This window comes from Ilyonectria robusta, assembly GCF_021365365.1.
Source record: "Ilyonectria robusta strain PMI_751 chromosome Unknown BGZ61scaffold_9, whole genome shotgun sequence".
Lineage (NCBI taxonomy): Eukaryota > Fungi > Ascomycota > Sordariomycetes > Hypocreales > Nectriaceae > Ilyonectria > Ilyonectria robusta.
The window spans coordinates 1,214,159-1,234,176 of record NW_025764443.1 but is presented as its reverse complement, the minus strand read 5'-3'; the positions used below and the strand labels follow the sequence as shown (position 1 = coordinate 1,234,176).

At 55.8% G+C, this 20,018-nt stretch overlaps 11 protein-coding genes across 11 annotated transcripts; 6 read left to right on the top strand and 5 right to left on the bottom strand.

The window, feature by feature from the left end:
• The first annotated feature begins 61 nt into the window (after positions 1-61).
• On the top strand, positions 62-1,567 carry BGZ61DRAFT_451519 (uncharacterized protein). Its single transcript, XM_046245839.1, has 3 exons — positions 62-491; positions 656-1,020; positions 1,096-1,567. Exons 1-3 carry the CDS (start codon positions 149-151, stop codon positions 1,276-1,278), a joined length of 891 nt encoding a protein of 296 aa, XP_046104924.1. The 5' UTR covers positions 62-148; the 3' UTR covers positions 1,279-1,567.
• Positions 1,568-1,830: 263 nt separating this feature from the next.
• BGZ61DRAFT_451517 (uncharacterized protein) lies at positions 1,831-2,943 on the top strand. The gene has a single exon (XM_046245838.1). The coding sequence runs from the start codon at positions 1,969-1,971 to the stop codon at positions 2,899-2,901; it is 933 nt and encodes a 310-aa protein (XP_046104923.1). The 5' UTR covers positions 1,831-1,968; the 3' UTR covers positions 2,902-2,943.
• A 5-nt stretch (positions 2,944-2,948) lies between these two features.
• On the bottom strand, positions 2,949-4,479 carry BGZ61DRAFT_238879 (uncharacterized protein). Its single transcript, XM_046238313.1, has one exon. It carries the CDS (start codon positions 4,368-4,370, stop codon positions 3,117-3,119), a length of 1,254 nt encoding a protein of 417 aa, XP_046104922.1. The 5' UTR covers positions 4,371-4,479; the 3' UTR covers positions 2,949-3,116.
• Positions 4,480-4,898: 419 nt separating this feature from the next.
• Positions 4,899-6,380, top strand: BGZ61DRAFT_238881 (nucleophile aminohydrolase). Its single transcript, XM_046238314.1, has 5 exons — positions 4,899-5,193; positions 5,268-5,327; positions 5,455-5,549; positions 5,620-5,832; positions 5,902-6,380. Exons 1-5 carry the CDS (start codon positions 5,187-5,189, stop codon positions 6,286-6,288), a joined length of 762 nt encoding a protein of 253 aa, XP_046104921.1. The 5' UTR covers positions 4,899-5,186; the 3' UTR covers positions 6,289-6,380.
• A 2,550-nt stretch (positions 6,381-8,930) lies between these two features.
• BGZ61DRAFT_238864 (uncharacterized protein) lies at positions 8,931-10,055 on the top strand. Its single transcript, XM_046238312.1, has 4 exons — positions 8,931-9,184; positions 9,322-9,559; positions 9,638-9,803; positions 9,880-10,055. The coding sequence occupies exons 1-4, from the start codon at positions 9,175-9,177 to the stop codon at positions 10,006-10,008; spliced, it is 543 nt and encodes a 180-aa protein (XP_046104920.1). The 5' UTR covers positions 8,931-9,174; the 3' UTR covers positions 10,009-10,055.
• Positions 10,056-10,633: 578 nt separating this feature from the next.
• On the bottom strand, positions 10,634-11,781 carry BGZ61DRAFT_451510 (uncharacterized protein). Its single transcript, XM_046245837.1, has 3 exons — positions 11,023-11,781; positions 10,812-10,904; positions 10,634-10,753 (listed from the first exon to the last, which is right to left on the bottom strand). The coding sequence occupies exons 1-3, from the start codon at positions 11,309-11,311 to the stop codon at positions 10,689-10,691; spliced, it is 447 nt and encodes a 148-aa protein (XP_046104919.1). The 5' UTR covers positions 11,312-11,781; the 3' UTR covers positions 10,634-10,688.
• Positions 11,782-12,282: 501 nt separating this feature from the next.
• Positions 12,283-12,742, bottom strand: BGZ61DRAFT_477846 (uncharacterized protein; the record flags this gene model as incomplete). The annotated part of the gene is made up of 2 exons (XM_046248949.1): positions 12,283-12,504; positions 12,590-12,742. 2 exons carry the CDS (start codon positions 12,740-12,742, stop codon positions 12,283-12,285), a joined length of 375 nt encoding a protein of 124 aa, XP_046104918.1.
• Positions 12,743-13,700: 958 nt separating this feature from the next.
• Positions 13,701-14,054, top strand: BGZ61DRAFT_532338 (uncharacterized protein; the record flags this gene model as incomplete). Its single annotated transcript, XM_046253854.1, has 3 exons — positions 13,701-13,818; positions 13,872-13,923; positions 13,979-14,054. 3 exons carry the CDS (start codon positions 13,701-13,703, stop codon positions 14,052-14,054), a joined length of 246 nt encoding a protein of 81 aa, XP_046104917.1.
• A 128-nt stretch (positions 14,055-14,182) lies between these two features.
• Positions 14,183-15,644, bottom strand: BGZ61DRAFT_390116 (WD40-repeat-containing domain protein). The gene is made up of 4 exons (XM_046242807.1): positions 15,498-15,644; positions 15,421-15,442; positions 14,868-15,363; positions 14,183-14,812 (listed from the first exon to the last, which is right to left on the bottom strand). The coding sequence occupies exons 1-4, from the start codon at positions 15,517-15,519 to the stop codon at positions 14,399-14,401; spliced, it is 954 nt and encodes a 317-aa protein (XP_046104916.1). The 5' UTR covers positions 15,520-15,644; the 3' UTR covers positions 14,183-14,398.
• Positions 15,645-17,409: 1,765 nt separating this feature from the next.
• On the bottom strand, positions 17,410-17,735 carry BGZ61DRAFT_532336 (uncharacterized protein; the record flags this gene model as incomplete). Its single annotated transcript, XM_046253853.1, has 2 exons — positions 17,410-17,584; positions 17,644-17,735. The coding sequence occupies 2 exons, from the start codon at positions 17,733-17,735 to the stop codon at positions 17,410-17,412; spliced, it is 267 nt and encodes an 88-aa protein (XP_046104915.1).
• Positions 17,736-18,492: 757 nt separating this feature from the next.
• BGZ61DRAFT_451498 (uncharacterized protein) lies at positions 18,493-19,064 on the top strand (the record flags this gene model as incomplete). Its single annotated transcript, XM_046245836.1, has 1 exon — positions 18,493-19,064. A coding segment is annotated over exon 1 (502 nt), but the record flags the coding sequence as incomplete, so codon positions are not given.
• Positions 19,065-20,018: the final 954 nt, after the last annotated feature.

The following is a 20,018-nucleotide window of genomic DNA, read 5'->3' as shown; positions in this document are numbered from 1 at the left end:
GTTTAAGGAAGGTTGGATTTTATCGAGTGTGAGAAGCGGTGCTACAATCATACCCCGCGGAAAAGGACAAGGCGCTACCCCAGGATGCACTTCTGAATGGCTCCAGAACCAGCTTATCAGCACCAGGGCTCGCGTGACTCGATGGCTGATGCACAAGATCGCCAGTGGTGTGAGCGGGATCAACGGTCGCTGGACATCAAGGTCAAGGATGGACTTGATATTGCAACTTGATTTGCTCAAGTTGTTGCCTGGCAGGGCCTTTACTATTTACGGCAGCCCGAAGCCACCTTGCCGCTGGCCTCAGCCACACTTGCCGCTCACCTGCCCGCAGAGGCCAAGGCACAACCACAGGCAGACAGGCATCGACATTTATCTGTCCCTCCCTCCTCCAACCACCAAATCCATCTCTCCTACAACTTGTCCGCTCGATCGCGTGTTTGCCATGACACGCGTTTCCGTCTACACATCGGCCCTGGTGGCCTTTGCCGCCGGTACGTGTCCTCTCGAGCCTCGCAGCCTGCTTTCCCCTCCAGCCACACTCAATGTCTCGCCGTCGCAATGACGTCGACGACGCCTGTAGACGTCTAGCGACCGAGAGGCGGCATCAACGCAACGGGCGCCATCATGCGAAGACATCACGGCTAACATGCGACAGCGACTATTATGATCGTGGTGTCCATATGGATTCCTAACTGGGTCTCCTACTCGGTCACGACGACCTCTGGCGAGACGGTCGAGAAGCACATTGGCCTACACAGGAGCTGCTCAAACCTTGATGATCCGCACTGTCGAAACTTCCCCTATAAAGAGCTGTGCCAGGATGGGGAGCGCTACTTCTGTTCCATGTGGAGGACCGTTGGATTTATGGCGTCCTTTGCCACCATCCTGTGTCTGGCTGGCCTAGTGTCGTTCGCCGTCATTCTCAGCGGTGGCAAGTACAAGCGCGAGACGGGATGGCCTTTCGTAGGAGCCATGTTGACTCTCGTTTCCGTTGTTGAATTCGCCACCATTTCCATCGTGGTTAGTATCCCATCGCTCTCCTCCATCTAGACATGTATGATGAGCCTCAGTTCATGACACTAACTCATCGGCCAGGCATATCTCTTCGAAAACGATGATCAGTTCACCATTCCTGGATGGAACCTCGACGTCTCATTCTACCTCGGCACCACTAGCGCAGTCATATCAATTCTCACCGCAGCTGGACTCGTGTTGTCGGCTTACCTGCTCCCTCCGGAAGAGGGATACGACTTCCTGGAGGATCCTCTGGATGCCTAGGCGGGATTTTACGACTTCACCACTGGAAATCGGGTCTTTCTCATTCATCATTCTCAACTAGGCCCCGCATAATTGCATCGTGTCAGAAGGGCAAGGAGTTATGGGTTGTTTTTGATTTTCTTGGGTACGGGATGTAGATATTGGGCGTGTTCAAGTGCGAGTATACGATAATGCTCTGAGAGGGACCAATGCTGTGCATAGACAACGCACCTGCAGTAATGAAAGGCTTATTATATATGGACAAAAAACAGCGTAAAGAGGATAAACCTGTTACAAGACTCGAAATGCCCTGATTGGCCCTGGTTGTTGAACGTAGAACACGGAGATGGCTCTGTCGAGAAACGGTCGATCCGTCACAGTCCCTGTTATCTTCGAGACTCTCATGAACTCCATACTACGCCCATTAACCACGTAAAGAGAGGCAAAAAGCTGCAGACTGCATGCTTTACCATAAACATGCCAGACCGGCAGTCTCCGGTCTCCGCGCTGCGACGAAGCCGGTTCAAAGCGATAACGTAGGCGGGGGATAAGGCAACCCCACCTTGGAACAAGTCAAGTCCAACTCAACGCCAACTCCGACATATAAATACCAAGGACCGGGACTCCTGGAAATCATCGGAATCTGAGTGACAAGTGTCCATCTCACTCACGCTGCGGCATACCTCCCATCCAGCATTTACTTAAATCATCATGGCCGTGGACTCTTCAGGCGGCCTCACGCCCGAGCAACTCGCCGCCTTCAACTGCGACGGCTACCTCATCATCCCGAACGCCCTCACCCCGGCCACTGTCTCGTCGCTCCTCGCCGAGACCAACCAACTCCTGGACTCATTCTCCCTCGACGACCACCCCCTCACGCGCTTCTCCACGGGCCAAAAGTCCGAGCACGTCGGCGACGACTACTTCCTCACCTCGGGCGACAAGGTCCGCTTCTTCTTCGAGGAGGACGCCTTTGACGACGCCGGCTCGCTCACCAAGCCCAAGGCCCGCGCCGTCAACAAGATCGGCCACTACCTGCACGTGCTGTCGCCGCCGTTCGCACACCTCATCGACGACGCCGCCGTCCGCGCCGCCGGCGAGGTGAGCCCCGCGGCCGTGGCGCGGTCCATCGGCTTCGCGGACCCGCGGTGCCTGCAGAGCATGGTCATCTGCAAGCAGCCCGAGATTGGCGGCGCCGTGCCGCCGCACCAGGACTCGACCTTTCTGTACACCGACCCGCCGTCCGCCGTGGGCTTCTGGTACGCCCTCGAGGACGCCACGCTCGAGAACGGCTGCCTGAGCTTCCTGCCCGGGTCGCACCGCTGGGCCGCCGTGGAGCAGCGGCTGGTGCGGAAGCCCGGGGACACGGGCACGGAGATGGTGGACAATGACGGGCCCCGGTTCCCCGGGGGCCCCGAGTATGGCGTTTCGCGGCCCGAGGGCGGCGACTATGTCCCCGGCGAGGTCAAGGCGGGTGACTTGGTGTTGATCCACGGCAACTTGCTGCACAAGAGTGAAAAGAACACAAGCCAGAAAGGGAGAATCATCTACACGTTTCATATCATCGAGGGAGATGGCAGGGAGTACGACAAGAGGAACTGGCTCCAACCGCCCAATGAGGGCTTTACGAGGTTGTTCGCCTAGGACATATATGATACGACTATTGTCACGAGTGTAAATCAAGGCATGTGCTTAACTGTGAATCCATGTGATGGGGTTGTCTATATCCTATTCCATTGCTATCTAACAAAAACTGTAGTCGCGCTTCAAAGCGGAGTGACAACAGGCTCCGCGGGTATCTAACATGCAGCTGGTATCCGAACAGAGGTGTTACAATGTATCCATCTCGGCATCGTCTCTCATGATCGCGTCGCCACCGCATTACCTTCATCCTCGTCGTCCGAGTCCTCACCGCTGCTACTATCTTCCGAATCTGCCTCGTCAGAGGACGAGGACGAGCTGCTTGAAGTCTCATCCTCATCCTGCCGATCACCTGCATCGTCATTGTCAGACGACTCATCCGAAGACGAGGAGGAGCTGCCGCTGTCGCTCGTGTCAGAGTCGCTGTCTGAATCCGACTCTGAATCCGAGCTACTGTCGCTGCTGCTGCTGTCGCTGTCTTCCTGGTTTGTTCGGAGCTTCCGCCGGCGCTTACCGGTACCATCGTTGAGCTTCATCCTCTTGTCGACATTGGGAGTGGCATTGTCACTGGCGGCAATGGTCCTGGACGATGACGACGATGTAGTGCTCATCTCGGTGTCTGCGCCGTCGGAGAGCTCCTCAATGACCAGTTCGGCGCGCATGCGCTTGACGAGTCGCCGGATGATGATCTCATCCTCTGAGTCCGAGTCCGAAAGGTATTCGGCCTCCTCGAACAGCTTCCTCTTGGAGCCTACCTGCTGGGATTGCAGAAACTTGGTGAGAATGGTTTCATATCGTTCCTGGGTGGCATCCAAATCCGCGGTCCCCTCAGGGAACACAGCGCCGCCTTGCGACCGATCCTTTGTCCTGATCTCCAGGGCCGATTCCCGTAACCGCATCCTCACCAATCCCTTCAGGTCTTTAATGTATTCGTAGAAAGCGTCAATGTCGGCAGTGGGGATTCCGTCGGCATCGAAGACGTGTTTGATAAGGGTGGATTGATGATTCTTGTTGAACTTCCAGCTGGTCCGGGCCGTCTTCCATAGCCGCAGGTACTCCAATGCCGGCTTGAGGTCCGTCGGGGCAGGGGCTTTCTGCTTCTTCGCGGGGCCCTTGCTCTTTTTCTGGGGCGTATCCGTTGGGTCAGGCTTGGTGTTTTTGGTCTTGTCGTTCTTCGAGGTAGCATCAGCAAATGTGACCGATTTTCGTTTCTTTATTTGTTCATTCCGGTCGCCGGTGGTCTCATCCTTACGTGGTCGCTTAGCAACGTGGGAGGAATTGGACTGTGGCGGGGCGTGGGCGTCGAGTTTTCGTTTGCTGGGTGTGCCCTGATGCGTGCTGCTTCGGTGCCCAACGGTTGGGCTACCAGTCGCAGTTGCGGACTCAGATGCAGCCGATTGCTGGTGCTTGGAACCCGATTTCTTCCAGGAAGGCACCTGCTGCGCTGGCGCGTTTCCCTTGGACGAGAACATGATGAGTGGGAGAGGTATATCTGGGAGAGCCAGGTAAGTCGGAGTTTCTTAACCACCCGCGTGCTTCGTGTTTTTTTTTCTCTTCCGTCGTCTGGGGTCTGGACCTTCTGGCTCCCGCAATTGTGACGACCGCTGGCCTATCAGAACGAATAACGGCTTGCAGATCAGGGAATGGGATGGAAATGCTGCAGGTTCTTAGCGGAGAACAGCAAGGTTGATGCTGTGTGTTGTTGGCATATGGGGCGGACCGGAATTCTTCGATGTTGGCTGCAACTTTTTTTTCCGGGTCTTGACGATTATCGTGGTAGATGAGCAGGGATGCCCCTCGATTGATAGGCCGATAAGGCTAGGGGACATAAATACTGCGGTAGCCATCGTAGTGCAGTATCGGTCTGCGACATGCGAAATCTGGCTAGAATATGTCGGTAGATGGATAAATGCCCGTTTAAAATAAACAAAGGCTGCTTTAGATTCATTTTTAACATGGAAAGAGCAAGCTAGAGACCATGATGCACCTGCAATTTGCGTTGACGTAGTGTTCAATTATTTGTGACACCCTGAAGCTGGTTCCTGCCTCAGGCTTAGGTAATCCCCGCGAGGCATCAACTCAGCCTTCCCATTGAGCTTCCGTTGCCTCGTGTGCTCTAGGCAAGCTTGTGCTAACGCGTCGACCTCCCCATACAACAGCTACCCTCAACCACCACAACCTCGATTCCTGCTCCGAAAGTTCCCAACTCGAACACCACGAGCTGTATTTGAGCTACCGCCCCCTCATTTCATCGACACCCTACCTCTCAGAACCGCCAGTCCTCCAAGATGTCGGGTATGTCAGGCTATAGCCAACCAACCTCTAACCGCCACTTGCTTGCAGCTTGAGCTAACCCTGGACTTCCATAGCCGGCGCCTACGACCGACACATTACCATCTTTGCCGACAATGGTCGCTTGTACCAAGTTGGTATGCTTCTTTCCCGACCCCTCCCACCCCACGGCCGACGACCATACACCATCCCTCCACAATGACGCTGAGCCGATGACGTTGAACCGCCCTCTTGGCTCCCACGAATACTGACCCGCCTGGATAGAGTATGCCTTCAAGGCCATTACCGCAGCCAACATCATGTCCGTTGGTGTGAGGGGCAAGGATTGTGCAGTTGTTCTGTCACAGAAGAAGGTTCCGGTAGGTCATGCTGGTTTCTGGGGACTGAAGGGAGGACCTGTTTTGCCAGATGCTGATACTCGCAACGTAGGATAAGCTGATCGACCCTGCTTCCGTGTCCCACATCTTCCAGATCTCCCCCTCGGTCGGCTGTGTCATCACGGGATCGATCGCCGACGCCAGAGCGTTCGCTCAACGAGCCCAGGGCGAGGCAGCTGAATTCCGATACAAATTTGGATATGAGATGCCAGCTGATGCTCTGGCGAAGCGACTCGCCAACATCAGCCAGGTTTATACTCAGCGGGTAAGCAAATTTCAGCTGCAAAGGTTAAACGAAATGTCGGAGGCGGGGACGTGCTGACATCATCCCTAGGCTTACATGCGACCATACGGCGTTGCCACCACACTGATCTCCCTCGATTCGGAATTCGGCCCTCAGCTGTTCAAGTGTGATCCCGCAGGATACTACATTGGCTACAAGGGTACCGCGGCAGGCCCGAAGCAACAGGAGGCGTTGAACCACCTGGAGAAGAAGTTGCGGAACAAGGATCATGCCGAGGGTTCGTGGGAGGATGTGGTTGAGCTGGCCATTACTACGCTGAGCACGGTCCTCAGCATGGACTTCAAGAAGGGGGAGATTGAGATTGGCATTGTCGGTGGTCCTCGAGCGGACGGTGAGGAGGGAACCGACCCAAGCTTCAGAACTTTGACTGAAGAGGAGATCGATGACCGATTACAAGCCATTGCGGAGAAGGACTGAGCAGAGATATGGAGATGCAACAATAACGGTAGACGAAGAGACGGTTCTTGTTGCGAGGTTGTAGAGCCTTGATTCGCGGACTGTAAGAACGGTCTGCTCCCAAGAACGTGGGTCATGCAGGGGAGGGAGAAGGGGGTCGAGACCAAGATCCCGCAAGCGGTCGTGGGTCCCGTTCTATGTCTCACTAGTCATCCTGACCATGTGCAATAGATTTCATCTGAGTTTTCGGGAATGAATTTGACGCGCCTGGTGGTCCAATCGTGGTGAAGTATGCCTTGTGCCAGAGCGAGAGAGCCCAGATCCGGGTCCGGGTGGGTCCGTGCCGTGGACGATGGCTTGCGTAGTCTGCACCGGAGATGGCGCGGAGGAGGCCAACGTGTCTGTTTGACCTTTGAGAGGGCGCGAGACCCAGAAAATGGCTTCCAGACGATCGGATCTTGCTGCAAGGGCCTGGGGGGCTGGGAATCCTGGCAGGGTGTGTTTGGCTTAGTCCGGGTAAGCGCCGTATTGAACTTTTGAGCGGCGCCACAATAATGTTGATGGAGTCATGGGCAATCATGATCGGACTGAATGCCCTAAAGGCTCAAGTCTGCTGTCTACTGCGCGTGAACCGTCTACGCAAGGTATCGGTTAGTAGGTAGTTAGTGGGTAGTGAAGTGACGGTTGGCAGAACTAACGGGGAAAAAAACTGAGCGGCGGCGGATGGCCGCGAATAGCAGCGCAGTTCCAGCCACCGCCTATTGCCCTACGCCGTTGGCGGGAGACATTGAGCGGCCTCAAACACCATGCAAGAAACGGTATGACGTATGCGCCACACCACCAGAAACACCGTCTACGTTACTCCGTCCGTACCGCACCTCACGACCCGCAGCCGCAGCCTTGCGTCTCGGTTTTGGGCTGGCTGGGCTGGGACCTGGCAGAGCTGGAGGCGGGGGGGCGGGTGCGTCAGCCCGGTCGGAGGATTGATTGATTGATGGATCGATAAATGAGCTTGATCGATGTCAGACGAAGATGGACATGGTTTGTGCTCGGGGGGAATAGATTCGGCTGTGGTCCGTGGACCGCTGTCACTGAGTGGACAAGGGGGTGTAGTGTGGGCATACTTGGCGGGGGGGAGGTATCCAGACAAGGCTCTCGTGTGAATAGTGGCACTTGGCATTGGCCTCTGGGTCTACTTCTTCATGGGGCTTGCTTTTGGCCGGCTCTGGCCTGGTTTGTGATACCTAAACTTAGCTACAGCGGACACAATGGCGACAGTCTCATTCCATTCCAGAGACAACAGACTTTCGGACTTGACCATCGCGTATCCTGTCCCGTGTCGAGAATCAGCTGCGTCGGAAATCTCCGCCCTAACAATGTCTCCCTAAAGGTCTCCCCTAGGGTTACGTCGTGAGGCTCGTGCTTTCTTTCAGGTTCATTCTCGCGGACGGCCTTTACCAGATGCAGCGATGCGACCATGGCCCGCCAATCTGCTTCCAGAAGGAGAGTCTCCTCAGCTCGCCCCAAACCGTTGCTCTTAACCACATCCGCGCGCCTATTGGTCCCACCGCCCCGACCATCCCGCATACAAGCCCCAGGGCCTTTCCGCTTCGGGAGTGACTAGTGGCTGCCCATCCTTAGCTGAGCCGGCGCCACAACCCTCCAGTGTCCACCCGCTGCATGTCCACCACATGTACTGACTACGCGCCTACACACTATCTGTCTGCGGCATGCGGCTTGCAATCCGCGCCCCCGACCGGTCGAACGACTTCGATATCACCTTCGGCTTCCATATTCAGCCACGCCCAAGTCGACCGGGGGGTTAGACCGCCAGGATAAGGGGAGCCAGGGCCGGGGCTTCTCGCAGATGGCCGACCCCACGCGGCTCAGACAAGCAGCACGGCGTCTGGGCGCCTCTGCATCATCCGCTGGGCCACTGGGAGGGCGAATTGCGGCTTTGGGCGGGACATATGCCGGCAGACCAGGCAAAACCCCCTCCCAGCAGGCCCCGGGAGCGCCTCAATTAGCCATCGAGACCACCATCAAGCGTTCCAGGGAGCCTCAGCGAGCCTCAGGAGAGGGGCACGGCCAGGGGATAGGCCCCACGACCTCCATGCCATGACGTGCCGGTCCTGCAAGCCGCAGCCAGGGGATAGGGCTGAGGGCAAGACTCTGGATGTCGGTTCGACGCCGGGCATTTCGCCACAGCTCGCCCGGGGTAGTGTCAGTCTCGAGCTCCAGCTTGGAAAGGGTCTTGCTGAGCGAGTGGAGGCTTCCACACCCGCTCTCGTTGGTCGCCCAACCTAACGCTCTGTCGCAGCTGCCCAGAGCCTTGCAGCCTCTCGTTGCAATTGCCGGCCTTGTCGGCGGGCCCCAGCACCACTGCTCCGCACAGCACCGCAGAGCACCCGGTGGTGTCACTGGCGTGCGTCGTGTGAGCGTGTGGGTGGGCTGCCCCTAGTAGCCGTTCGCTCCCGCCGGTGGGGAGCATGGTCGTTGGTGAGTTTGTCACGTTGAGACTCGTCCCTTTGATAGGGTTGGACCGGCGTCATTGGCGTTGGCCGATGGGGATACGGATGGGGATGGGGATTGGGAGGCCTTCGAGGACCATCACGATATACAAAAAGGATGCCCAGCCGCGAATAGTTTCATTTCGGCATCAGCATCAAGAGACAGGCTTCTCCAGTGATCGACTATTACCGCCTTGACTAATCCAACCCATATTCCTTTGTACGCTTCTCATCTCGCCCATCTACCATTGTCATTCCTGGTTTGCATTTGCAAGATATATCCACCTGACTTTCTATTTGCCGCCTTACCCACGAATAACTACTGCCCCTCAACGGTGATCGACAATCCAACTTTCCAATTTCTTCCATCTTCACTCTTCACTCTTCACACTCAACAATGGACGGCTGTAAGTATTGTCCACCCACCCCCCCTCCTTCCCACCCCCAGACAAGGCTCCGCGGGATCAGACTGGGTCTTCTTAATGTCCGGGTAGCCCCGCTGGCAACTCCCTGACTAACGCGCATCTGCCCCTCCCCCCCTTAGACAACGAGTTTCGCACAGGACGGGTTGCTGAGGTTCTCTCCGACTTTCGAACGCTGCAATACTACATCGCCGCAGCTCCCGTCGACCCCCAGGACTCCGCAGAGTACTACACCGAGGGCTGGGCTGCACTACGTCAATGTTCACTGGATGGACAGCACATTCTGGAGTGTGCGGCGGACACGAGCGTGCCTAGCGCCGCTGGCGGCGAGGAGGAGCAGATGAAGGCCGAACTCAAGCAGTATGTTCTGCCCCTACTCTTCGACACCCTTGGTTAAACCGTGATGGATGATGGATGGATGGCTAACGGCGAGGAAAGGGTCTTGTTGGACGCCTACTCAAGACGGCACGAGGGACAGAAGATCTACCTTCGACAAGCTGCAGCGCAGCGATGGATCGAGTACCGCATGCAAGCCTTGACGGCCGGCCGATCAGCCTCGAAGACCGAATCCCAACTGCGAGCGTGTGATCGCCAACTTCGAACAGTACGAACGACCCCGTCACTCTCTCGACTCTGAGGGATTCATCGAAGAGACTTCCCAAGCTAACTATTTGCACCAGGAACTGGCAGCAATCACTGACGATGCCATCTACACCGAGCTTCAGACCTCGGATATCAACATGGGCCGCTGGACGGCCGAGGATCCCAGTCTTCGGAGCGTGCTGCGCTGGCTGCGAGCACGCCAGTAGAGGAGGAGGAGCGACGAACCCGAAACCACCCTCTCGAAGGATCGAAGTGAACTCTGAACGAAATGGAACGAGCAAAACAAGCGAACCGGCGAAATCAGCGACGACTTTTACTCTTCTTTGAACGTCTACGAATCAACATGACGCCCACGGCCGCAAGCAATGAATAGGACGGAGTTTGGGACGAACCTCCAGTGGCTGGCAAAATACAAGCAAGGATTTCTTTATTTTTTCTATATTTCTTTTCTTCTATTTCTTTTTCTCTATTTTCATTTGTACGACTAGGCGGCATCATTCCCCAGTCCAAGGGTGACTCGGCATTGGCCCTGGCATGGGCATCATACATAGAGGAGGATTTTGCCCCGGATTTTGTCGGGGCAAGAATTTGTGAGCATGGAGCTGGATTCCATCTAATACAAACAAACTGCCAAGTGCAGACAATTTTTCAAACAAGCTTACTTTTTTGGACCGTGTCGGTGAAGATCCGAATTCGAGGCCCGAGCAACAGGGCTGCATTGTTGCTGGGATTTGGCATGGCAGGGTGTCTGCTGGATCCAGGCCAGCCGTCAGAAGTGGAGTCACAAGCGTCTTGAGGGCAATAGCTGGGAGCCAATCCGAGGGAACCAAGTCGGGGTTGATGCATATCATCTATTGTGCTACATGGATGTGGTAAACTAACACTATCAAGCCTTACTCTGGACGCACAAGGCAATACCAGCCAACATCAGGCCCATACCAATGCCGGTGTCTGCATGGGGGGCGTTTAGAATGAGGATGGCACATGAGCTGGACAGGGCCGTGCTTACCTCTGCTGATGACCTTACCCTCGACGAACCACTCGCCGAGGACGGTGAATAGAAAAGCCATGGTGTTGACAATGGGCACCGTCAAACTCAGTTCTGGGGAGGCGTGATGGTCACCCGTCAGCAAAACGCCTTGTAAATGCAAGCCATTGGATGGCTGCAACCTCGTATCGAGGGGGTTCAGCAACATGATACCAAAAGAAAACGGACTTACCGGCCTGCCCAATGAGCAGGAAGAACCAGATGCTGCCGGAAAGATTCAAGACTAGAGGGATAGCGTATCGTGGGTTCCTCAGCAGGTCAACGACGGCGAACAGGGCGCCGTAGACTTTGGACCGGAGCCAGCTGGCTTTGACGGCGGGACTATCGAGGAGCGGGTGCGCGGGCGGGTTGTGAGACCGGGCGGCCCGGCGGATGAAGGGGGTGGTGAAGCCCCACGCAAGGCCGACGAGGATGAAGCTCAAGACATAGTTGAAGACCGGGGGCTTGTCGGCGGCGGCCATGATGGCGGTGGAGGTGGTGACGGTGGGTGTGAAGCGTGCAGCGTGTAGCGTGTAGGTAGCAGGTTTAGGAGTGAATTGGGACAATGGGAACGCTGGGAACAGGAGAACAGGCGGCTCGTGCGTGGGTGCTAGTCCCCTGGTTCTGACAGGACAGCCCTGCAGGGCCGTGGCAATTCGTGGGTCTGTGAAATGGACGGTGGACTATGGAATACCGACGGCGGACTCGCGGGAGTGCGGCGTGGATGGTGCGAGCGAATGGGGAATCGTCATCGACTGTGGATTTTGTCGTGGTGGATGGTTTGGATGTTTCGAGCTTAGGGAAGATCCGACGCCATGGACTCAATGCCTCACGTCGTGCTATTATTGGAGGTGAGGCGCAGATGGTGGCTGGCGGCGTGGGCATAGCCTCAGCCGCCATCTGGAATCGATAGTCAGGGGGCTTGGACTGCCGGGGCGCCTGTGGGACAGGAGGGTCGGGGCTTCGCAGGGGACTTTTTCCAGCGGCCTTAGGGGGCATCGGGGTGTTATTTCAGGGGACGGGGGAGGGGGCTTGGGCCAGTGGCTGGTCAGTGCCTCGCTGGAGCCCCCCCCTCCTGCACGACAAGAGCCTTGCTGGACAGGAGCCTTGCTCCCCACACGCCGCGTGGGAGGTTGCGCGTGCACGATGGTAGCCGCATCCCGCCTGGCTCCACCCGCCCAAAGCCGTCCGTCTCTTGGGGCTCTGACTCTCTGCCAACGAAACGCTCGCAACCTCTCGCCGGCCGCCGCCAGCGTGTGTCAGTCGGGGCTTTTAAACGACCCCTGCTCAGCTGGACATGGGTTTGCGACATTTTGGCTTTTCTTTTTGCCCGATCTGGACGTCATCTGGCCGCCAGCCAACCACCGCCCGTCGCTCGCCGCCCCGCCGTGGCCTCTACGGTTGGCCTCCGACGTTGACGGAGGCGGGAATGCAGTCGTGCAACACCTTCGCACTAAGGGGGCGCCAATAGACGCACATCGTCTTGTGCGTCTTGTGAGACGAGACAGCCTGGCGCGCGCTGCTGATTTGCTGCGCTCCCGCCGAGACGCGCATGCGGTGACAACCGATGACAACTCAATTGATGATGACGGCCATGACGACCCCGGGGCCCTGACTCGCATTTTCGGCTGTTTCGCAGCCCTTTGCTTTGGTCTGACGGAGCTCCAGCTAGCCTCTGGACCGAGTTCTCGACCCAGCCCTATTCCTAGAACGGGGCGAGCATGCGAGTGTGAGGCCTCGACGAGGTCGATATAACGTACCATGGTTGGGTCCACGTTTTGTTTCTCCCTTGATTGTGTCACATCGTCTCGATCCGGAAACGACCGGTGACGTTTGCTTGGATAAAAAACTCTGTCTCGCGAGGCTGACTTGAGCCGAGCAGGCCTTCGTCTCCTGACCTGCCCAACCTCCATCACGATCGAAACTTGGTCTCGTACATGCCTTCTTCCCCTTCCCCTTTCTTTTTTTCCTTTTGTTTTTCCCCTTCATTTCTTTGGTTTCTCAGCCAGCCCCGGCTACATCACCAGATGCGCCCCCGTCACACGATTCAGACATTCTGATGTCATAGACTTATATGATTTGCGGCCCGAGCCAACCCGCCTCTCCTGGCACTAAGTTAGGTGCCAAATGTTTTTGCTTTTTGACAGCTGCCTCTTCTCAACGTGAGGACCTTTGGTCCCAGAGCCATACATATCTTACTGATCGACGACATGGCTGTTTGTGCATTAACTAATTCATCATTTCTCATGCCGCTGATGTCGAGGTGACACTAGAGGCGCAGATCATCCGGGAAGCCCCAACCACCAAAGCTCTGACCAAATTATGGATGAGGTCATTGATGGCCAGCAATTGCGTCTGTGACGCCTCATTTCAAACCAAGTGGCCTTCGTGATGTGATTGTCATTTTTCACACCTCCCATTCGCTCTCAATTATTTCCAAGCTCAGCGGCGCCGGCGCCCAACCTTGATTCTTCGCCCGATCTAGTGATCAGGTCTAGGCAACAGATGGCAGATCCAACCCCATAACGGGGATTGTTCGGCACTTGGCCACAAGGGTGATCGCGATAGCCTCAATCACTTGAACATTCCCCTGGAGACGCGGGGATGTGGAGATAATCCTTGCTCTTCTTCCGTCATCTCAAGTGAGAAGTGATGCTTGGCAGATCGAAGCGGTCGGTTAAGCGACTCTCCGACGTCATCAGACGACCGTCAAGAGGAAATGAATAGGTTTAAATGGACAAAGATGCCATTCTTCTTGGACGATAGTCCCTCCATCTTCCAACCACCATCACTTGCAGCATCTTACAAACATTCCAATCATCTCCCATATTCAAGTCCTGAATCAAAACCATACCACCTGCAATTATCACCATGGCTGACAGCACTCGAGTCGCAGCCGGCCACAAGGCCAACCTCAACAACCCCCACACTTCCGTCGAGTCCAAAGTGCACTCCAAGGAAGTGCTCAAGGAGGAGTTCGGCGAAGATGGTACTGGCCCCGTCTCTTCTCTCCTGACAATTCTTTTCTGACGACCCATCTAGTTTCTTACAAAGATGGCAAACACCCCGGTAACGTCGCTGGGGGCCTCAAGGCGTATGTCACTTCCCCGTCGTGGTCCATCACGAGAGCCGTGCTAATGAAATGCCAGCGCTATTACCAACCCGAGCGTATCTGATGAAACAAAGGAGTCTGCAAAAGAACGCCTGGAGGAGATGGGTGCTTGATTGTTGAATAACAAACTGGGCACACCGTGGCCTTTCTAGCTCTGTGTCGGGTACAGTTCGTGGAACAAAATAGTGCAAACATGCGCATTGCATTGACACTTTGTTTGCAAAGTGCCTCAAAGTGATCGCGTGGTTAAGATGCCTCAGCAGTTTATTGTGAAAATAGTATATATACAGTTTACGATTCGTGAGCCGAGTTCGACGTTCGAGCAACGTATCCCAAGTTCAGTCCCTAAAGCAATTGATCCAGATCCAACGAACGCCACGCCACGTCATGTTCGTCACCTTTCCATCGCGTCCTTCATATCAAGAGCACGACTATTTGACACCAGTCCTTCATGTAATTATCGTGTCTCCGAATAATCATTGAGCGCCACGCAAACTGCTCCTCGGTGGTGCCCGTTGTACTGGCGGATGATCTGCTGGCTGTGGAGCTCCCACAGCCGCGCATAGTGATCCGAGCAGGCTGTTACCAGGTACGCCGAGTCGGCGCTGAAGGCGCAGTCCCAGACCCAGCGCTGGTGGCCCGTCAAGGTTGCCTCGAGCGGATACGGCCGCGGCTCCTCGTCTGGGGCGGGCTCGACGTTCTTGACCTCCCAGATCTTGGCCGTGTGGTCAGCGCTACAGGTTGCGAGCTTCTTGACGTCCGGGGAGAGGAGGATGCGCGTGATGTACTCCTTGTGGGCGCTGAAGTGCGTCACAGGGACGAGTTGGGTGCGGTCGAAGCTCTGGATAAGGTTCCACACAAAGACATTGCCCTAGACAAGTCGGTTAGCTTTGGAGAGGAAGACTGTTAGCCAAACCAGGACATACCGCGTTGTTTGCAGCGCAGAGCAGGGAGCCGTCGCTCGCCACCGTCACGCTCGACACCGAGACGTCTTCCTCAGGGATGAGCTCGTGCGAGCAGTTGTTCTCTGCCAAATCCCACACTCTGACGCTTCCTGATCTGTCGCAGCTGATGATTTCGCCTTGGTTGGGATGGATCACGACATCGTTCGCCGGGCAGCCGTGGTTGTAACTACGCTGGATCGTTCCGGTTCGCGTCTCCCAGATCTTGACGGTGCCATCCTCGGAGCTTGTAACCATCCACTTGCCCTCGCAGTGGAAGGCAACGCCGGTGATGTTGCCCGTGTGGCCCTCGAAAGTCAGCAGCGGGTTTGGGTTCGTCGACTTAATGTCGTAGAGCTTGACGGTGTGGTGTCCCGCCGCGGCGAGATAGCGCTTGTCGGGCGAGATGCATAGACGATTGACCTGGGAATCCGGGTGCTGGATGGTGCGCGAGCAGATTCCGGACAGGGCTTCCCAGAACCTGCGACCGAGAGTGTTAGCAGCGAGGCCTCAGCTCAGCGGGCGCGGCGCATCGAACCTGATGGTATGGTCGTATCCAGCTGCGAGGAGGTCAGTTTGGGGAGCGCGGGGGGAATCGTGGTGGAGGCGATTTACCTGTGCAGAGAATGACAGACATGGTGAAGACAGAAATTAAATCACTGGGGTCTCAGCTCATGGTAGAGTGTAGAAAGATGTGGAGGGCGCAAAGGAGATTGTCGCGAGGTCCTCAACGGACCCGATCGTTAGTCTGCAAGGCTGACGTGAATGAGGTAGCTCCCCATTCCTAAATTCGGCCTCCACACACAAGCCAGTATCGGGGATGCATATAAGCAGGTTATGTTAGAATCGAGGGTCTAGCCGGGGTGGGCCGCGTGCTTCCTCTGTCACGGACCTCGTCCACGGTAAGGTCTCGCTCCAACGCTCACTGCGCCAATGATTTGTTACGAATTTTAATCACCCTCAAATAATCTATGTGGTATTGTTTCTTTTCAGTCAACAAATTGGACTGGCTATTTTGATGCTTGACTATGACGGTGAACATGGCCTTGATTCCTGGTGGCTGATTCTAGACCCGCATGGCTACACCCTGCATGGTGATAGTCAAGGACACCGACAAATCAGGATTGGCGGCATTGTGTCTTCTGTCTGACCGTCTCTCACCGTCTCCCAGTTTCCGCGGTACTAGGCTACTGAAACTGAAACTCGTGGGTGATGTTGCATGGCTCACAACTGTGGCCCGCCACTTGGCCTCGGCTTAGGTTCGTTGCACTCGGGCGTGGAACTGGACACACAACAGCTAGCGGCCGGGACTCGACACGGTTTGGAGCCAGAGATACACATGTATCTGCCTATGCAATTCAGCAAGCAGGCGAAGTTTCTCCTGGAAGCTGCAGCATTTCTTCGCTTATCCAACCAGCTCTGGCTTGTACCTACGTGTGCCTGGTCTCAGCCCATCATCAACATGGGAGCCAGGAAGCTTGCCATTTGTACGACCGAAGTTGATTGACCCTAGGTGCCATGCATTGTTTCTCAATCTATGCGGTTCCCCGTCCGGTATCATCTAAGAGACATGCCATCAGCCGCGGAATCCATCTGTGACCCCTGCACGAGCGAGTGGGAGCCAACCATCAGCATCCCCGACTGACACTAAGCACATAGCCATGCGGAAACATCCCGATGGGATCAGCAGCGATTGGACAAGCAAAAAGCTCGTCGCATGACCGGCTACCTGCGTTTCTTGTGCGGAATGCACTGAAAATTGCACTGCCACCAGTGCGGTCAGGGTAATAACAACCCTCAAGTTTGGATTGACTAACACGACGCTACCGGATACTACCATGATGCTCCCACGGATGTAGCCATAGGCTGTACGATTACGCTTCGGTTCCGTCTCTGCATCCCAGGCACTGTAGCTCTCGCCAACGCCCCCTGCCCATAAGTCAATGGGTTGCGTTGTTAGAACCTATTCTCAGATCAAGCGATCTCGTGAACACGAATCAACACCGCCGATCCATGTATCCTTTCAATGCCATTGCAATTGCGAAAGTAAAAAGTACAATTAGCGTTGACCGCTCCTGGGCTCGAACCCTTACTATAGAGTACGACACACAGAGTTGGGCCGACCAAAGTCATTGACAAGTGATAAGCCATTCACGGAGCTCACAAGCGATAGGGAACATCACACGCATAAAGGTTCAAGAAAATCATCAAATATTCTAATAGAACGAATGACTATCCGAAATGGAACAAGCATCATGTAACGATTGGGACCCAGACAGAACGGGTGGACCTTGCGAGTCACCTCCACGGTTGTTCCGGAAACGATACCACGGCACCAACCGTCACATCCACCATGTTTATGGCACGAAATACTGAAATCAAAGAATCAAGAATTGAAAAGAATGGAATGATGTTTACAGCCGCACACTTGTAGCCACGGATGGCTGAATCCTCTTGAGAATGTACTGGAAGACATTTACAGAACCGACACCGGAATGCTCACGGTAGCCGGTCAGGACCGGCAGTCCTAGACTTTGTTACCATTGGTCGGTCCACGGCCATTGCCAAGGTTGCTGCTGCTATCGCTGTCCTTGGGAGGCATCGACTGCTGACTCGAGTTTTTCGGCGGACCTATTGCCTTGACGAGGTAGTCGTACGACACCCTGCGAAGCTTGGAGCCACCGCAGAGAACACACAGTTGACTAGAGGCTTCTCTTTCAACACACGGCCGTTGAGGGGATTTGAAAGAAAGATGACTTACGAGCCACGTTGAAAGGAGCCGCTGCATAGATCACAAGTGATCCAGGTCATTCCCTCGGCGTCGAAGGTGTAGGCGGATATCGGAGTGCTCATGGCGGCGGAGGAGGGTTCGAGGCGGGTTGAGATGCAGTTTAGGGAGGACTGTTTGAGATTGTGCGCGTGTGGAGGTCTGCTCGAGTTTGCTCTGCTCGAGTCGAGAAGGACCGCGAGCAGCTGGATACACTAACTTATATACTTGGAACCGGACGATATCAACCACACCACCGCCAACGAGTATGACAACCAGCGGAGAGAGTGGATAGGATGCTGTCGCTAGAACCACCACGACGGCCAACCTCACCGCCTCGCGCGGGTAAATTTGAAACGGGAAGATTACAAGCCGGGTCGACTTTCAGGCTGGATGCCTTCATGTCATCCGCTGCACCGGGGTCTTGTGATGATCACCGTGGCCCGGGGATCCGTGGTTGCCTTGTTTGGGCTCAACCCCCAAGCCAGCTGGCCGTGATACTCATTCCAGCCCAACCAAGAAACGCGCCAAGCTGAAAACGTTCCTCAAAGTTCCTCTGGGACTCAGCTGAAAACCCGGTTCTAGAATGCCCAAGGCCATCCTTTGCCCACACGCGAGCTGCAGGGCTCCTGTGCCCCGACGTCAGCCAGCAAGCGGGCTGCATGGCTTCCACCTCTGAGAGCCAACCCCGGTGATGCTTCTGGCAATGGCCGCCGTTTTTCACCGACTACCGCAAAGCCGCATCTTCTCAGCACGAGTTGGTCCCGTCGTTTCGACGGCGTCGATGCACGCTGGCCCCCCCCGCGGACTCTCGGACTCGGTGGTCGCGCCGGAGACGCAACCTTGCGATCATGCGGCATCCCGCCGGGCTTGGCCAGTTGGCTCTTCTCATTTGCCAACCACAGCAACCGGTCAGAACGTCGACGCAGTTACCCCTCCAGCAGAGCACCGACGACGTGGTCCGCGAGGCGCACGATGCGCAGACCGAGAGGGACGCTGCAGGACGCTGGGGGAGCAGCCTTTGTCGTCATTTCGCAATCACCCGCGCCCTGCGGCGGGATATTGGCGACATTCTGTGCGACCCGTGGGGCTTAAACGAGAAGGAGAAAGCCGGATGCAGAGATCTGCGTGGCAGCCTCCAGTATCCAGCCTCCAGCCTTGCGCCAAAGACGACAGCCGGCCTTCAGCTTGCCTTGCATGTCTGGCTCTATCTGGCCGGTTCAGCCTGCTTTGGAATATGGCGATATCAAACAGAGACCCAACACAGTGATAGTGGGTGTTGTATCGGCTGCTACGCCCCATCCTCCTGCTATTTCCAACGACCTATTACATCTCCCCAACAAGTGCTCCTAGGCTAGGTCAGCATGGATATCACACCAACAACCCGGTTTTTCTTGTGTCCTTGGGTTCCATCCCATAGCCTTCCGGACCCTCACCTCCATCCCCAATCTAGGCAGGAAGCCTCATTCTCAAATCAAGGACAGGGACGACTTCTCCTGTGCGTCCTATCCACCACCAACCCGTCGAATCTCAACCTCTTAGTCGTTACATGGCGTCATAACCTCACTCTCCCCGGGAATCCCCATTAGAGTCAGCATCGACGGGCGTTGTGATTTCCTACGTCCGGCCCAAGGCGTGTTACACAACCTGCGGCCCAAGTCACGCGCCGCGTCACTTGCTCCTTCGGCATTCGTTGCGGACCTAGCCCGAGAAGGGTTCACCGGTCAGCGCTGGCACCGCGCTGCTCGGCGCATTCTGACTAGCTGCCTCTGCCGCCGCGCTGCCGCCTCGGAATTGGCGGGAGAGGCTATTCGCGGGCCGAACCTCTCGAGTCCTGACCGGTCTCAGCTAAGCCGTGGGTGGGAGGGCTCGCGTGAGCCTGTGTCCGCATATCTCAGATGAAGTAGCCAAAACCCTGGAACGTTGGAGGCGTGTGCCAGCCTCTGGTGGTTGTTCGAACACGGGCATCGCACACCGTCCTAGACTCGTTGTACGGCTGATGATTGATAAGCCCGCCAACCGGATATCGTCCGATCCTTCATTGCGGATCGTCACATCCATCTTTGTCCAGCTGTCAGAGGCCCATTGGCGACTCAACACCAATGCGACGGAAATTACCTTTGTTGCGGCGCTATCAGATACGCTGATGACACCGGTCAAGGCCAACCTTGCTCACATCTTGAAAGATCCAGTCCGGCCTAGTCCATAAAGCGCTATCCGTCTGAGAGGCCGAATTACTCCATCACCTATCCGGCTTACCTTTCTTATCATTCCCCAGGGTTGAGGCCCTTCACTCGGAATTCACTCAGTCGGGGTCATGATAAACGGTGGCAGGTGACCATGGCTTCTTATCTTTTACCAAAACTGCT